The sequence below is a fragment of the Melozone crissalis genome, unplaced genomic scaffold (assembly GCF_028551555.1).
Source record: "Melozone crissalis strain CALT ecotype California unplaced genomic scaffold, PUWL_Pcris_2 ptg000046l_1, whole genome shotgun sequence".
Lineage (NCBI taxonomy): Eukaryota > Metazoa > Chordata > Aves > Passeriformes > Passerellidae > Melozone > Melozone crissalis.
The window spans coordinates 14,093,619-14,111,223 of NW_026535824.1; the positions used below are offsets into that span (position 1 = coordinate 14,093,619).

A 17,605-nucleotide genomic window follows, 5' to 3' on the forward strand; every position below is an offset into this window, starting at 1 on the left:
TCCCCTCTGTTATGCCTCCTACTCAAGTGTGCCTCAAGGAATTCCCTCCCTCCTCACCAGATTTTTCCCTGTCTGTCAAGACAACCCGGCCCCTTTGCCCCATCCATCAGCCCAAACCCTACCCTTTGTTCCAGAAAGTTCCCTGTCCCTCACCCTAAGATCCAATCCCTATCCCAACGCTCTCTCTTCCCCTTGTTCTGCTTTGTTGTAGCCCTCAAAACTACACCCCAAGAGTCGCTTATTGGTTACTATATGGTGTCCACCCCCTGTTTTGAAAGATTTTAAAAACCCGCGCACAAGGGTGCTGGGGCTTCTTTGAACATCTGTTCCCTTTGGGAATTCTGACTTGTAGAACCTTCCCCCTGCCTCTCCTGATGAATTTGCTGCACTTTACACCGCAGAAGAGCCTCCTGTGCTTCCTTCACTTGGTCCTCCAGGGGTCTCTACTGCTGGCATTTGGCCTAGAGGTTCTGGCTCAGGCAAAACCCTAACCTAGCCAGATCCCCACTCTTGCTGTTGTCCCTGGAGCATCACAGAGGTAGCCAGGGCTGCGGAGGGCAGTGACAGTGACCCATGCCCTGGCATGTCACAGCCACCAGAGCCACACCTGCCAGGCCACAAGCCCCAGCCCTGGTCCCCACTGCCGGCCTCAGGGGCTCCTGGGCATCCTCACCCTGAGTGCAAAGGCAGCCTCAGGAGCCCCCCAGGCCGCTCTGGATCCAGGCTGCAGACACCCTAAAGCTATCACTGAAAGGGACGTGGATGGGGACTGCAGCTGGATCTTGCAGTGCTCACCAGCCCTGACTACGCTCTAAGTGAACCCAAACCTCATTGGCAGCACCTTGAGCACATTGACCCTCCTCGCCCCTCCTGGAATGTGGTGTTCCCACATCCTACACCAGCCCTTTGCAGGGAGTGACCAGCTCCCAGCTGCTCTGCTACCCTGGCCTTACTTTCTGTTTGCCGGCAATGAACTTAACAGATACACTCCTGAGAAACCTAGCCCAACCTTTGCTTCTCAGGAGCTCTGTGGCAAAAAGACTCCACCAGTCCCTTGTTTTGCACAGAGAAGGAGGTCCTGACAAAGCATGAGGCACAGGCAGGCTCTGGCATACGAATTCCTGAGCCACAGGATTCCACCCATTGTTGTTCCTAGCTACTTTGCTGATATTTTAGAGCCAGTTCTGGACAGGGGCTGCTGCTGACAGGGTAGGAAAATTTGGAGGAAAAAAGGTGCAGGAGACAATCAAAAAAAACCAAGGGGGGAAACCATTAGAAATACAGAGCACAACAGAAGTCCTTGGAGATGGTTCAATAGAAAATGCCACCAGCAGTGAGCAGAGCCCGAGGTTGCTCACTGCCACCCCAGGGGCTCCTCAGTCCCCTGCTGGTTTGTGTCTGATGCAGCCCTGCCTGGAAAGGGCTCCAGGCTCTGGTGTTCCCAGCTTGCTCCAGGCTACATTCTTAGCAGCACTGAAAGAAGAGGTGAAACAAAGAGCCATTTTCTGTGCTTCATTGAAACTCTTCTCTTTCAGCGCCACTGCCAGAGATCATCCCTCTGTCAGCTTGGCACTGTGCCTGTTGCATCCTCGTCCCTGTCCCTTGCATCAGCTCCTGCACATCATCAGCACTCACTGTCCCACATCATGAACAGAGAGAGCTGTGTCAGAAGAGCAAGGATTGCATTTTCTTGGCTGTGAGATGCAAAGCTGTGTTTTGTGTCAGGCACAAACAGGCGATGTGTGTATTTGTGAATGCAAAATGTGTGGACCCCGACAATGGGAGAGCTGTGAATTCTAATAATAACTGAAGAAAAACAAAGCATGGAAAAAGGCCTTTGAACCTATCTTTTGTTTGCAATTAACCCTTGTTGATTTAGGAGCATTGGAATTAAGGTGTTGAAGATGTTGCGTTTTCCTTGCATTTAATCCATAAAGTTCTGCAATAATAATAACCTTTTGAAGTATAATTTTAGAATATTACTTGTATCCTTGAAACTGTAGCTTTGGAATATATGTAAAGGAAATATGTTTATCTCACACCTTATTGAAGCAGAGAAAAACAGCTTGAGAAAGGAAGATGAACATCACCTCAAGGGTTTATGGTTTTGACCAAAGGGAAGCTGGACATCACTGTTATGAGATTTAGAGTCTCTGCAATTAAAAGGTGGACACACATCTGGGGAGCTGGACCCCACCAGATGGGATTCGTCTTTCTTCTTTCGGAAACTGGACCATCACCATCTGGGGATACTCCTTTGAGATACATCCTGAGAAATTAAAATCACAATAGTGTATAGATTTGTGATCTAATAATTTGGAATAAAAATTGCTGATGAGTAAAAACTGGAAATAGAAACTGTTGAAAAAAACTAATGGGTACCCCTATAAATACCCGTAACCCTCAATTATTGGTGTGCAGTTGGAGGGAAAACTTCCCCCACCGTACCCAGCGCTGCATTGCTCATACTTTACCATATTAAATAATGAATTGATTGCTGCTTGAATATTGGCCTAGTCAAGCTTCTTATTCATAACACTGTTAGCTGTGCTCTTCTTTGGGCTGGCCATGGCACTGGGTAATTAATATGCTGTCATGCTGTGAACTGAATTCACACCTTACAGGGCTGTGTTTACTGGGCCTGCTGGATCAGTGCCCACTTCCTTCCTCTGCTCCTCCTCACTCCAGGACTGTAAGAGACCAGCATGGGGTCAAAGACCCTGCAGTATCATTACCCTCTGGTAATGCTCAGAGGTCCTCTAAGGGCTGTGTAATGCACAGCATCTGGGTGTGGGGCATGTGCTAAGGAGAAAGAAAGAGTCTGTGAGAAAGCTGAGCTGCTCTTACATGGGACTGAAAAAATGACAGGAACTTTTTGGCATATAAAGCTTTCCTTCCAGGTCAGGGACCAGGGAAGGCCTAATCAGCTGTGGCCCCACAAAGCAAGTCTGTGCTAACTCCCAGCACCAAGTGCAGGGGTGTGGGGCAGGGCTCCTACAACAACAGCACAGCTCTGTGTGAGAGCCCAGCCTTGCATCTGGGTTCCTGCCTGCTTCCCCTTTAGAGACAGCTGTGGCCTGAGGATTTGTGTCTGAGGGAGAGCTCCATCCTTGGACCTCCTGATCTTTCCCAAGTGGCCAAATGGGGATGCACCAGCAGCACTGCTGGGAAGGTGCTGGCTCAGTGGCTGTTTTTTGAGACTGTGCCCCCCATATCAGCTTTATGTGTGTGTGGGGGGGGTGCTCTGGTGGATGTGGTTACACACTCACTGGCCTTGGCAGAGCACAAGTCGGAACCTTGGAAGGTTCCAGCTGCTGTAAGGCTCAGGAGGCAGAGCTGGTGCTAGGCACAGTGTGGTACTGTGCTGAGGGAAAGGTGAAAACAGTTAATAATCCACCCTCAGCTAATCACTGAGGGCTGATGGGAGGCACAGGCTTGGTGGAGCTGCTTTGTACAGGCCAAGGTGCTTATCAGCTGTGCAGCGTCCCCAGCAGCCCCTGGCCCTGCTGGTGCAGCTGAAGGACAGGCGTGATGGGTCTGGTGCAGCCCCACAACCTCAGACACTGCGGCTCCACCGTGCAAAGCAGCATGGCTCAGCTGGTTGTTGGTCAGGTGAGGGCTCAAATATATTTCCTGCAACTTGCTCCAGCACAGTTCAGCCTGGAAAAAAGGCATTTTTCCAAGTGTAGGGGAGTCAAGCTCCAATAAATGTCAGCTGAGCCCCGGTGCCTGCTCCCCTGCATGAAGCCTCGGTGAGGCACTAGGGCCTCCTTTCAGCAGGAGGGGAAGGGAGATCAGAGTTGTTGGAAGAATACGTGACTGAAGGCTGAGCACAGGGTTGCTGGTGCTTTGCATGGCTCTTGCATGACATCCAGGCTGGGCGTGGCAGTGTAAGCCAACCTTTTGTTTTGCATCAGGCTTTATGCCAGAGCCAGCCCCTTTCCAGCCTTTGGGGTGATTACAGCTGTTGCTCTATATTTCTCTCCCTCCTTTTTTTTCCAACAGCTATTCTACTCCAGCACCATAGGCAGGCAGTGATGGCTGCCTGTAGCTAACAAGACAAACTGAGATCTGCCTGCAGAGCCATAGGAAGGTGTCCCTGGGCTTGTGAGAAATGCCAGGACAACACAAACTGAGGCCACAGCCATGCTGTGCTTTCAGTTGAGCCTGTGGTGGAGCTGCTGTGCTTGTAGTCAGCATCTAGATGGGGCAGGTGACATATCTATCTTAGTTGGGACAGAAACAGAAGTACAGCCCTTGCACAGCATCCTTCTGCTAGGCTGTGCTAAGCTCAGGGGCCTGCAAACTTGCCCTTAAGACCTAGGTCTCCACTCCTTGCCCAGATCCCCAGCCTCAGGGAGAAGGACTTGGGTTTAAGAGCCATGGCTTTTTCTTCCATCAGACTCCATTAAGAAAAAGTCAAGTTAAGCAGTTCATTAACATTTAAAATACTGTACAGCGTGTAAAACCAAATATCCCCCTCCCCACAACAATCCCGTGCTCTCAGTGGATTCTCTGGTGAGGAATACTGCTTTTGGCACTGTTTGCCTTCTCTTTCTCCTTCTTCTTTATGGGATCCAGCTCAAAACAGCTCCAGACCTGCACTGTTTAATCAGCAGCTGCTGAGGCCACTGCTGTACCATCAGGGCTCATGGTCAGGTTCAAGATTCTATCAGTATGAGCTGAGGAGGAGAAGGAATGTGCAATCAGGGCTGAGCTGATCAGCACATGCACATTTACTCCTGTATGCTCCCATGAGCCCTGCCAGCTTGCATAGCTGTCTCCCCAGTGGCTGTGGCAGTGTGATTTCAGACCCCAAGCATACGCTTGGATCAATGGTATCTCTTCCACAGCCCCCTGGGCATGCTTTACTCCTAACAGCATGGCCCCGGATACTGTCCTGTATCAGTGATGCTGCAGGCTCAAACCAAGGAGTGCAGCTGTCTTCAACCTCTAACAGCACCCTCCCCCCCCCCCAGGCCCTGTCCACCTACCTGGCAGCTCTGCAACCTTGTTCATTCTTGGATACTTCCATATAATCAACTGATTCTGTGCAAAGCCATGGCCTGAAATGAGCTCCTTGTAGGTTGTGGACCATAGGATAGAAGTCACCTGCAAAGAGGCAGTAACACAGGTGAGACAAGGTGCATGTGCTGATGCTCACCACTCGGACGCGAGCATGGTCCCCCTCCTTCCCCGTGCCTCTGGGCCTGTGGAGCCAGCAGCTCTGTGTAGGTGTGCTGCCAGAAGGTGTTTGTCTCCAAGCTGATGTTCATCTCTCACCTGGGAACGGGTATCAACAGCACTGAGGCAGGCGCCAGAACACACGTTCCAGATGCGGATATGTCTGTCATTAGTGCCACCTCCAGTGGCTAGAACATTCATCTGCCATGGGCACCACGCCAGGCCTGAGAGAGGAGAGTTCATTTTAAAACATACAAGAGGCAACCTGCACCCAGCCAGTGCTGCATGCCTGCCTTGCACACACATACCTGCCCGTGGCAGCTCTGTGCTCACCTTGACAGCACCCTGGTGCTGAGTGAAGGTCTGTAGAGGAGCAAAGTCTCCATCCCCACATTGGGTGCATGGCCAGACGTTCGCCAGACTGTCAATGCCACCACTGGCCAGGTAGCGGCCATCCAGAGACCATTTGAGTCCGCACACCTTGTGTGTGTGGCCAGCAAGAGTGGCCACGTGATGCTCAGCCACTTGGACATCGTGGTGATGGATGTGCCCAGTCTGTGCATCACTGCAGAGAGAAGAGAAGGCTTGAAGGGTCAGGCTGCACATTTTCACCCAAATCCATTTTTGTTGTTGCAAGACTGCTATACCTGCCACTGGGTTTCAACCAGTGTTACCAGCAACACAGGTCTGTTGGTGTGAGTGAAACACCCACACAAGCTCTTTACAGCTTCAGCACAAATTGCAATACAGGAAAGAGGCCTTCTCCTCACAGCCCCAACAGATAAGGCTGAGTAAGATTCCCAAGCCAAGACAAATTTCTCTCTGCCATCCCTAACCCATGCCACACGTAGATTGAGGGATAGGAGTTTGCAACAACTGGAAACTGCCCTTGACCCACTGCTTTACCTGGAGAGGATGTAGCTGTTCCAGCTGAGGGTTCCCACACAGCCACAATGGCTGGTCATGGTTTGGAGACGTTTCTGCTGCTCAATGTCCCATAGCTTATAGGGGCCTTAGTAAATATATGTATTGCAGTAAAAGATCTCTGTATTGTATAAATGACCCTGCCCTGATTCTAGGTATTGTAACTGGGCTGCAGCTGCAATGTCCTTGATTGGGCAGCAGCTGTAGCCCGTGGAGGTAGCTGGGATAAAAGGGGGTGGGGCATTCAGGAAGAGCTGGAGAGGAGTCCTGACTGAGAAGCAACAGCGCCAGTGCTGTGAAGAGCTGCTGTGAGAAAACCACCCAGCAGGTATGAGACCCTAGAAATATGATATACAACAACATAAATGCAACAATAGCTGGAGAGGCAAAGCAAAAAGTTCTTCAGAAGAAACCCAATCCTCTTTCTATGCCCTAGGAACCTCACTGCACAGGCTCTGGCATTCAGCTTTCTCAGTAAGGGAACAGAGAAAATGTGTATCTCATGACTATAGCACAGAAGGTAATGCTGCTTATCAGAAAACCCCCAAACCAAACCCTGCCTTGCACACTGGGCAGTTCCACCCCACACCAGGGAAGACAAGTCAGGTGCATGGCATCCTTCCTCTGCCAGCCAAGGTTTTGTCCCCAGGCCCCACAGTTCTGTCAATCCCTAGAAAACACCTCTAGTTTTAGTCCTGCATTCACCTGAACTACTTGTGCCAACAGCAAGGTAGTCTCCATCTTTAATCAATGACGCAGAGGAAATGTAAACATCTGGATGCTCCATCTGCAGCAGGGGGATAATCTCCCTAGTAGCGTGATTCCACAGATAAACAGTGTCGTCCAGAGCCACTGCCAGGAAGTTCTGGGAGCTCCAGTCTACGAGATTCAGATCTACAATTTGAAAGAGCAATGCAGGTCACACCATGCTTGGCTAGAGAGCCCTGCCCTTCACCTGTGCTGATGCAGCAGGTGCGGGTGCACATGTGCACACACACACATACAGGTGAGGGGCAGCCTTCTGAGTGTCACTGTGCCCAGCTGCTGGGGCCAGGTACCCTGCTCCAAGGCACCAACACAGTGCCCTAGACCACTGTGCCTGTAAGGCCACACAGGGACACTCCAGAAGTGGTCTGTGCTAGCCTGAGTACACAAAATAATACAGACAGCCCAGTCACACTGTCCTAGGAACAGCAATCCAATGCAGAATGTTCTGGATGCCCAGCACTCAACCCTGCAGCCTACTTACAGTAGTCGTTGAACATCTCTGGTGCATCCAAGACCCGTTCTGGCTTTGAGGGAATATATCTGCTATTCTTCCTGCTGAATCCAGGTGCCATTTTCTGACTGTAGAGCACTTTCAGGTTATTCTGATAGTCTGTGTGCAGGGGAACAGGTTTGTTAACCTGAGTTCATTTCCTCCCAGCTGAGTGCTGCTCACCCAACTAGGAATCCCTTGGAATGAAAATAAAGTCCTAAGAGAAACGCTCACAAGCCTGCAGTGCACTAAAATCACTGGGTGCTTCCCCATGACCAGATGACACAGCAGGAGGCCCAGGGACCAGATCGTGGCTGCCTCGCCGTGGTGGCGTTGGTGCTGGATCCACTCTGGTGGGCTGTAGGACAGGGTTCCTGTGGAACACAGACAGAGATCAGCAGGGGGATGCTGCTGCTCCCAGAGCCTGGCCCCAGCATCCCTGGGCATGTGGGGGCTGCCCCAGAGGCACATGGGGTGAGCGCTGCCCTCTCGCCACCACCTGGGACTTGTGCACAAACTCGGGGCTGGAAAAGAAGCCACTGGTCCTGGAAGAGGGCAGAAGAGACTCTAGGAAGGCCCAACCATGACACACAGAGGAAAAACCCACCCAGTAGTGGAGAAAACCCACTCTCCTCCCCACCTCCATGGCCCCCAAAAATGTTAATAAGCCAAGGCAAACAAGGAGAGCGGAGCAGTCCAGCCCTTCCTCGCCTGCACACCAAACCATCCGGGGCATGCGGTCAGACTCCCATCTCTGCTACCCCCATGGGGGTTTGTGTCGGGCTGGCTGCCCCAGCTCCAGCCCCAGCCCAGGCCACAGTGGCTGCTGAAGGCTGTCAGCAGGGCTGGGAGCTGGCCGCCCTCACACCCCACCCAGAACAACTCGGCTCCAGCATCAATCCCGTCCCGGCTGCAATAGGGGGAAGCCCCAGTGCTGCACCCAGGCTGGGCCACGAGATGCCCAGGAGCATCCCCTGCGAGGGCTCACCTGTAAACTGGGTGTAGGCTGTGTCTTGGAGGAAGGCGCCACAGCCAAAGTCGATCAGTTTCAGCTGCCCACTGGCCAGGTCGAGCAGAATGTTCTCGGGCTTGATGTCCCGGTGCAGGACCCCGCAGCTGGTGCAGTGCCGCACGGCCTCCAGCACCTGGCGGAACAGCCCCCGCGCCTCCTCCTCTGGCAGGAACCCCCGCTCCGCCAGGAAACCCGGGAGCTCCTGGCACCGCTCCGGACGCTCCAGCACCAGCAGGAAGCTGTCGGGGAGCTCAAGCCACTCCAGGAGCTGAATGACACCGCCACAGCCACGGGACACCTTGGCCAGCAGCACGATCTCCAGCGGGGCTCTGGTGCCGTCGGGCTGCGGGAGGAGCGCGGTGCCGTCAGTGGGGCTGAGGCCGTGCCGGGGCTCTGCGAGCCCTCAGCCAGCCCGGGATGCTCTGCACGCCCCGCTCAGCCCACGCCCGCTCTCCCCGCAGGGCTCACGGCGGCTCCCACCCTGCCGGGCCCCGGCTCCTCGCCGCCTGGCACAGCCCGGCTGTTGCTGCTGGCCCCTCTTGAAATAAACAAGGCCAGGAGACTTCTTCTCCTTCTTAATACCTTCATTAAAAGTGATCAGCTCAGGATTGGGCAGCTCGGTGGGGCTGCAGTCTCCCGTTCTCTCTCCCAGGGTGACCCACAAGAGGAGGATATGCGCTGCTTTGTCCACTAGGAGTAGAGCTGGGGATAAGGTCCTCGTGGGAGCGTTTAGGGCGTGATGATCCCCTCGTTGTTACTTTTCCCGGCCCCGTCCGCTCAGTCTCCATGCCGGGGACGACTCCAAAGGTCAGGGCGAGAGGGACTCCGAAGGTGTTCCACATCTCTGCAGGCTCAGCACTCGGCTCCCCACGTCCAGACATCACTCCAGTCTCTCAACTCTTAGGTGGCTCGTTGTTTTTGGGGTTCTTCCTGCACGTTTGGAGTAGGGGTCCCACACAGCATGCTGGTCCTTAGAATTATTTTGCATACCCCTCCCCTCCAAAGTCTTTTCTCCTCACTGTTCGGGAGGTACTGCACCCTTTACTGCTGAGAGAAGAGCTATTAACTCACCCCAGCCAGGGCTTTTACCGATACAAAGACAACTATTAACCACAACAACCCGTAATTACCATAACACAGGCAGCAGCCCAGCAGTAGTGGTAACCTTTTTCTCACAGAAAAAAATCAACTGAATTTTTGTTCATAACACCTCTCACTCACCAGCTCGCCCCAGTGCCGGATGCGATCCCGCGGCATGCGTTTGATGGCCACCTGCGAGCGACGGAGAGCAGCGGGCTGAGCTCGCCACCCGTCCCGCCGCGCCCCGACCTTCTCCTCCTCCTCCCTCCTCCTCCGCCCCCTCCTCCCGCGCCCGCCGCCGGCCCCGCCGCTCACCGGGGCGCCGTCCGAGAGCCGCGTGGCCGCGAAGACGCTGCCGAAGCCGCCGCGCCCCAGCAGCGATCCCAGCCGGTGCCGCTCCTGCAGGGCCTCGTGCGCCTCACCTGCGGGCGAGACGCGGCTGTCAGCGCTCGGCTCGGGGCCAGCAACGGCCCCCGAGCGCCCCTCACCCGCCCCGGGGCCGGCATCCCCACCCGCCCCGGGCCCCGGCGGCTTGGGGCTGGAGGCCGCGCTGCCGAGCGGCGGAGCTCGGGCCGGGGAAGCCGCAGCGGAGGCGGCGGGAGCGGCCGCGCCGCGTGTGTCCTCCGCGGGCCCTGGGAGGAGCCGGGGCCGCAGTCGGGAGTGGAGCCTGCGTCGGGTCCGGGGCCGGGCTCGGGCCAGGCGGAGCCGAAGGGCGGCGATGCCGCCCCCGCACCAGGCACTGATGCCCGCCCAGCAGCGCCACCGCCAGTACGGCCAGAGCCGAGCGGAGGCGAGACCGCGACGGGGCAGCCCCGCCCAGGGCCGGGGGCGGGCCGGGGGCATGGCCCAGCCCGGCAGGGGAGAGGAGAGGGACGCTGGGAAACGGACACCGAGAGAAGGGTGCCCGACAGCGGGAAAGGGAGAGAGAAGAGTGAGAGTGAGAGTGAGAGTGAGAGTGAGAATGAGAATGAGAATGAGAATGAGAATGAGAATGAGAATGAGAATGAGTGTGTGTGGCTTGTGGTATTTTAGAGCACCTAAAAATCCCTAAGTCACTGATCTTAGAGGTGAGGTGCATCTGGAATTACTGGGATGCAACATGGAAAAGGGGAGCATAGAAATAAATAGAGGAAAACATCTTGGATTGTTTCTTTCATTTTCATTTCACTTCTGGAAAACTGTTTCAGTTTTCCAGAAATATTCTCCTGTCTGCTCTTCCCAAAAATCTCTCATGGAGAATAAGGTCAAGCTTCTGTCACAAGATTTGCCACCAGGAAAAATTGTGCCACTGGTGCAATTTTCATTGTGACAGTTTGTGCTGGTTTAGGGCAAATTTTGGGAGGAAATCTCCAAAAGGAATCCATCTAGAAAGGAAGTTCAAGCAGCCCCTACCCCTACTAGTTCAGGAAAAGACTTCCCTCGAGAAAAGTAAAAAAAAAAAACAGTTTATTAAACAAGTAAAGTATTCACAAGCATGTAAAATGAATAATATTAAATAAAACCTCTGACAGTGCTGAAGAGATGGCAAATTCAGAAAGTCCTTTTTGTGGGTTGTAGTTGATTCACTTGGTCTCTCCTGAGTCCCTCTGGTGCTGGAATGCAGCGTCCCAGAGCTCGGTGGGCCACAGGTGTGTGCTGATGGTGTTTGTCTGGATTTTCAGTCCAGAGCAGGTCTAAACCAGGCCTGGCAGTGGCACAGCAGGCAGTCTGCTTCATTGTGAACCACTACAGAGATACATGCTAATCTGGTTTAAGTAGTGTGGTATTATTAAGAGCTCCTTTTCTGCATGAGACACAAAAAGGAGATCCCAAATGATCTCAATGCAAGCATGCAGTAAAGAACTGCTCCAGCTATCCTAATGAAGCGTTTGCTTTGGCAATTACACTCTTCCCATTCATCTTTTGATGCAGACACCTCAGGTTTTCCCCCATACCCCTGCAAGGCTGGCAGTCGCTGTTTCCCATTTCCTGTTCTTCCCTAGAGATGGTGCATGGCTGCTTTGAAACAAAAAGCCCTGGGATCTGGACAGCTTGAAGGAGCATGAAATGCTAATTAAGTGCTCATGTTGGTAATACCCAGGTCTGCACTGCCCAGTGCTCTGCAGCAGCAGCAGCAGGACCATGCATCATTCCTGTTGGCGGATGTTCATGTTTCTGGTGTGCAAGAGCAATGACTTTGAGGAGGGACAAAAATGCCCCTCTTCAAACAGTGGCTGTGCAAGGAGATGTGAAGTTTCACAGCCTTTTCTAGGATATTTCAGAAAGATCTAAGAGAATATTGTGGCATGGAGCAGGTCCCTAATTTTGTCTTCAGACGAATCCCCAAAGGGCACATTCACTCTGCTGCTGATGGCAACACCATAAGCTCATGGACCAGTTTTCCCTGCAACGTGCCACCCTACCTGGGCTTTACTAGGCCGGGACTAGACCCAGAGCAAAGCAAATACAGGCAGCCAGGTGACATTGTGTAACATCAGAAGCTGGCAATCATGAGGACTTTGCTGTCAGAAGGTTACAGCTTGCACTGGGCCCAGAAGTGTTTTACCCTAAAGCAAAGCAAATTAAAATGTGAAGTTTCAAAGTTTCAAATGACTATGAAAGGAAACTGCAGAATAATTTCTGGAAGGGCAGCACTGTCAATGATCATGCAGCCCACCAAGAGCTGGAGCTGAATCCAGAATTGCTTCTTCCAGCTGTGCAGGAATTCATTCCACTGGCAAGCACTGGTCCATGGGAACAAATGATCCCCTAGTTCTGGGCTGAATGGCACCCAGGCTGCAGTGCAGATTGGAGGAACCCTTGTCACTTGTTATTGGCCTCCCAGTGCACTCATCCTTCTGCAAACAAGGTGCAAACAACACAGCTGCACTGCTGTCCCCAGTAAATATACATACAGGTGATTTTGCCAAAGCAGTGCATCTTTTCCCAGTGAAATACATTACCTCTTCTTACCTGTGGAATTGTGATTGAAGACACCTGTGAGCCAGATCTGTGGGAGATTGCAAAGGAGCAAAGCTTTGGGATTTGGGCACACTTCTCTTGGTTTCTTTGCTCAGGCCTTTGGTGAGCACAGAACACACCTTTGACTAGACAGGATCTTTTGGATCCATTGTCCCTCAAACAGGTCAACAGGTGACTCTGTTGTAATGCCAAGTAACAAAGAGCAGCACAAATGACACAAAGAAAACATGGCCAAAGAGGAGGAGGAGAGGCCCAATGCGGAAAGGATGTGGTGAGACGCTGGCACATCGAGTGAGCTGCAATCCCATAATCTCTAGACTAGCAGGTCCTGGTCTCACATTCTCCTTTTGTTTTTTTTCAATTTTGTTTATTTATTTACTTTTTTTCTTCATCAAAAAAAAATAGAATTAAAAATATGTCATCAAAACTTAAAGACAGAATCAAAACACGTTAATTCAAAACTGTATCTAAAGATCAGAACATATGTACAGCTGTAACTGTGAAGCTGTTATGTTTGCCCAATTATCCCATCATAAAAAAACCCCAAACAATATTAAAAGTAGTCGCAATTTCATTTGAATAGTTAAAATAAAAAAATATAAAATTGGATACAATATAATTTGATTTAAATAAGGGATAATTTGGTTCAAATAATAGCACATAAGCAAAAACAACCGCGGGGGGTACGGAGTGCGGGGTTCAATGACCCTTGCCACTTCACGTACAAGCTTGCCAAGTGAAAATCACCCCTTATATGCTATGTGTCAATTCCATCTCCTCCCATTTTCAGTTAGTCATATCTCTATCTCCGCCTTCATTACCACCTTTACCACGCATGTGCCACCACTCGGTTTGGTGGTCGCACAAGTCTTTGGGGGTCGTCACTGATGAAGGCTCTGTAGTCTTCTTCGTTGTCCTTTAATTCACCTTTGGGTTACACAGGCGCACCAAGCCAGTACAATGTAAGCCAAGACAATGTATTACTGCATCTACATATCAAGGCAATAAATCCCTTATAATTAGCATTTTCTGGGATCCAACCAGGTTCTTGGTCATTTTTAGCAACTGTATCTTCAGCTTCTTTCCTGTGGTCCTTGAGAACAGCTGCTGGGAAGGGTGGGTGGAGCTCCTCCTCTCCCTCTCTTCTTTGGCATTACAACTTTAAACTATTTTATTATTCTCAAATATTAATTACTGTATCAATATTGATTACTGTTTCAATATTTATCAGCACAAATCGTACCTATTTATCACAGACTGATGTCACTGGAAAAATTCCCTCTTTTCCAAAGGTTTTCATTTGCTTTGGCTGTACTTTGTATGGCTGCAGGTCACATTTCCTTATGCTTAAGGAAGTATCTTGGCAGTTACTCTTGGTAATATATCATGCTAATTCTGCCCTTGGAGGAATTACTCAGTTCTGCAGTCCTTATTACACACCCTGTTCTAAAAGACTTTTATATTGTTTTCCCTCTCTCTGTGTTTTCACACTTGTTCAACAAGGTTTTCTTTCTAAGAATATTAGTCACAATATCCCAAAGGATTAAAAAATGCTTAGGTATTTTTCCCTAAGTATTTACTAAAGAAAAATAATAATAATAAAAAAAAACCTGTATGCATGCTGGATGTAAAATACAAACAGAAATAAACTTGAGAGTTCTCCCAAAAACCTTAAGAAAAACCCCCATGTATTCTATAAAACCTGGAGTATTTATCTACAGTATACAAAAATGGGCATGTTCTAGAAGAGAAAATTTGTGCAATGGTTCCGCACAGAATTCTATGCTTTCAAGCTGTTTGCCCTTCAGGGGCAGTGCCATTCTCTGAACTGTAATGCTCCGAGCATGTTCTGCTCACCATGGCAGCTTTCTGCTCTGCCCTGGTACAGATCATCCTCCCAGCAAAGGGGGAGTGCAGCCACCACAACTCGCAGCACCTTCCCACACAGCAAGAACCTGAAGGACAGAGATGGCTTTCACCAGCTGCTGCGGGTTCTAATAGTGCCACCTCTCAGCTGCCGGAAGCCTGAATTTCTGTGTTGCAGTGTGTTAGTTTATTGAGCCAAATGTTCTGTTATGTAGTGGTATGTTCAAGTGTTCCCCGACTTATTAGAGTTAGTTTCTCCCCTGTGTTATCCCCTCCTACCCAAGTGTCTCTCAAGGAATCCCCTCCCTCCTCACCAGATTTTTCCCTGTCTGTCAAGACAACCCGGCCCCTTTGCCCCATCCATCAGCCCAAACCCTACCCTTTGTTCCAGAAAGTTCCCTGTCCCTCACCCTAAGATCCAATCCCTATCCCAACGCTCTCTCTTCCCCTTGTTCTGATTTGTTGTAGCCCTCAAAACCACACCCCAAGAGTCGCTTATTGGTTACTATATGGCGTCCACCCCCTGTTTTGAAAGATTTTAAAAACCCGTGCACAGGGGTGCTGCGGGTTCTCTGAACATCTGTTCCCTTTGGGAATTCTGACTTGTAGAACCTTCCCCTGCCTCTCCTGATGAATTTGCTGCACTTTACACTGCAGAAGAGCCTCCTGTGCTTCCTCCACTCGGTCCTCCAGAGGTCTCTACTGCTCGGCATTTGGCCTAGAGGTTCTGGCTCAGGCAAAACCCTAACCTAGCCAGATCCCCACTCCTGCCGTTGTCCCTGGAGCATCACAGAGCTAGCCAGGGCTGCGGAGGGCAGTGACAGTGACCCATGGCCTGGCATGTCACAGCCCCCAGAGCCACACCTGCCAGGCCACAAGCCCCAGCCCTGATCCCCACTGCCGGCCTCAGGGGCTCCTGGGCATCCTCACCCTGAGTGCAAAGGCAGCCTCAGGAGCACCCCAGGGCGCTCTGGATCCAGGCTGCAGACGCCCTAAAGCCAGCACTGAAAGGGACATGGATGGGGACTGCAGCTGGATCTTGCAGTGCTCACCACTCCTGACTACTCTCTAAGTGAACCCAAACCTCATTGGCAGCACCTTGAGCACATTGACCCTCCTCGCCCCTCCTGGAATGTGGTGTTCCCACATCCTACACCAGCCCTTTGCAGGGAGTGACCAGCTCCCAGCTGCTCTGCTACCCTGGCCTTACTTTCTGTTTGCTGGCAATGAACTTAACGGATACACTCCTGAGAAACCTAGCCCAACATTTGCTTCTCAGGAGCTCTGTGGAAAAAAACTCCACTAATCCCTAGTTTTGCACAGAGAAGGAGGTCCTGACAAAGCATAAGGCACAGGCAGGGCTCTGGCATATGAATTCATGAGCCACAGGATTCCACCCATTGTTGTTCCTAGGTGCTTTGCTGATATTTTAGAGCCAGTTCTGGACAAGGGCTGCTGCTGACAGGATAGAAAAATATGGAGAAAAAAAGGTGCAGGAGACAACAAAAAAAAAAAAAAAACCAAGGGGGAAAACCCTTAGAAATACAGAGCACAACAGAAGTCCTTGGAGATGGTTCAATAGAAAATGCCACCAGCAGTGAGCAGAGCCCGAGGTTGCTCACTGCCACCCCAGGGGCTCCTCAGTCCCCTGCTGGTTTGTGTCTGATGCAGCCCTGCCTGGAAAGGGCTCCAGGCTCTGGAGTTCTCAGCTTGCTCCAGGCTACATTCTTAGCAGCACTGAAAGAAGAGGTGAAACAAAGAGCCATTTTCTGTGCTGCCTGCAAACTCTTCTCCTTCAGTGCCACTGCCAGAGATCATCCCTCTGTCAGCTTGGCACTGTGCCTACTGCATCCTTCCTTGTCCCTGTTCCTTGCATCAGCTCCTGCACATCATCAGCACTCGCTGTCCCACATCATGAACAGAGAGAGCTGTGTCAGAAGAGGAAGGAGTGCATTTTCTTGGCCTTTCTAACAGACACAACAAGCATGAGTCCAAATAACTTTGTTGTTTGTTCCTGCCCTCCTTTTCAATAACTCTTTTCTGCTTTAATTCAAAAGCTTTTTTTCATACATGGATGGAATGACCTGGAATTGGCAGTTCCTTCAGGCTTTCAGGCACCATGGGAGTTTTCTCTTGTCTCTGATGAGGATTTGGTGAATTTTCCATTGGTCACTTGGTGGTGTCACCATGGGCTGAGCTCAGCGGCCGACTCTGCTGTCCCCAGGGGATGCATTGGGACGCCAAGCCCCTCATGGCTGGGATTCGGGGGAGGGCGGGCTCGGAGCGCCCAGGGCCTGGGCCCGTGAGGAGCTGCTGCTGGCGCTGGCTGTGCTCAGCCCACCGTGCCGAGCAGCCGCGGCCATGGAGACACAGGCGGGAGCTGTGGCCGAGGCCGGCAGGCGGCCCGTGCCGGCTCGCAGCTGCGAGGACGCCCGCAGCCTTTGCCCTGAGGCCGGGCCCGTGGCGGGCGGTTTGCGGGCAGGGCTTTTCCGAGCCGGCCGCAATGTGCTGCCTCCCGTGTGGGCTCGGCTGCGGCAGAGGCAGGCGGGAGCGCGGCGGGGCCGGCAGCGGCGGGCAGAGGCCGCAGAGAGCAGCAGCCCGGCCGGGCCCGCTGCGGAGCGGCACGGAGCTGCCGGGCAGCCCTCGGCCGTGTCTGTGCGCACAGGGCAGGAGCAGAGGCAGGAGCCGCGGCAGGAGCTGGCCATAGCGGCAGCTCGCCGTGCCCGGGGCCGCAGCCGCAGCTCTCCCCTGCCGGCCACAGCAGCAGCCGCTCGCCTCCGAGGCTCCGGCGCTTCCCGAAGACGAGGGGCCCGGCCCCCAGCACGCCCTGGAGCCCCGCAGCCAGAGGAGCCGCCGGCGCCGCAAAGGGCAGCGCAGAGGGCGCAGGGTGAGGAGGAGGACATGAGGCTCGCTCTGGGCCGCGCTGGGGCGGCTCTGCCCTGTCAGCCTTCGCCTTGAGCCCTTTGCTTCTTTTCCATGAGCCCTGATCCCCGTCCTTGGCCAAGGGCCCCCGCAGCCCTTTCCAGGGCTGCAGGAAAAGCTGCCTCAGTCACAGAATCACAGAATCCCTGGCTTGGAAGACAGACACTTTCAAGATGATCGAGTTCAATCTGTGGCCTAATACCTCAGCTAAAGCACGGCACCGAGTGCCACATCCAGTCTTCTTTCAAAGGCTTGCAGGGATGGTGAGTCCACCAGCTCCCTGCAGGGGTCTGTCCCAGGAAGAACCAAGATAACACTGGGGCCTTCTACCCCCTGGCGCTTGGAGCTCTGGAAGTTTTTTTTTCTGCTTAGGCAAAGGCCATGGAAAAGGACTGGGA

General features: G+C 52.4%; 1 protein-coding gene and 1 pseudogene across 1 annotated transcript; one reads left to right on the forward strand and one right to left on the reverse strand.

Annotated features, from left to right (window-relative positions):
• Positions 1-8,370: 8,370 nt before the first annotated feature.
• Positions 8,371-9,893, reverse strand: LOC128943540 (serine/threonine-protein kinase pim-1-like; the record flags this gene model as incomplete). The annotated part of the gene is made up of 3 exons (XM_054286455.1): positions 8,371-8,721; positions 9,600-9,650; positions 9,774-9,893. Coding segments are annotated over 3 exons (522 nt in total), but the record flags the coding sequence as incomplete, so codon positions are not given.
• A 568-nt stretch (positions 9,894-10,461) lies between these two features.
• The window catches only part of LOC128943499 (serine/threonine-protein kinase pim-1-like), a 253,989-nt pseudogene continuing 246,845 nt past the window's right edge, over positions 10,462-17,605 (forward strand).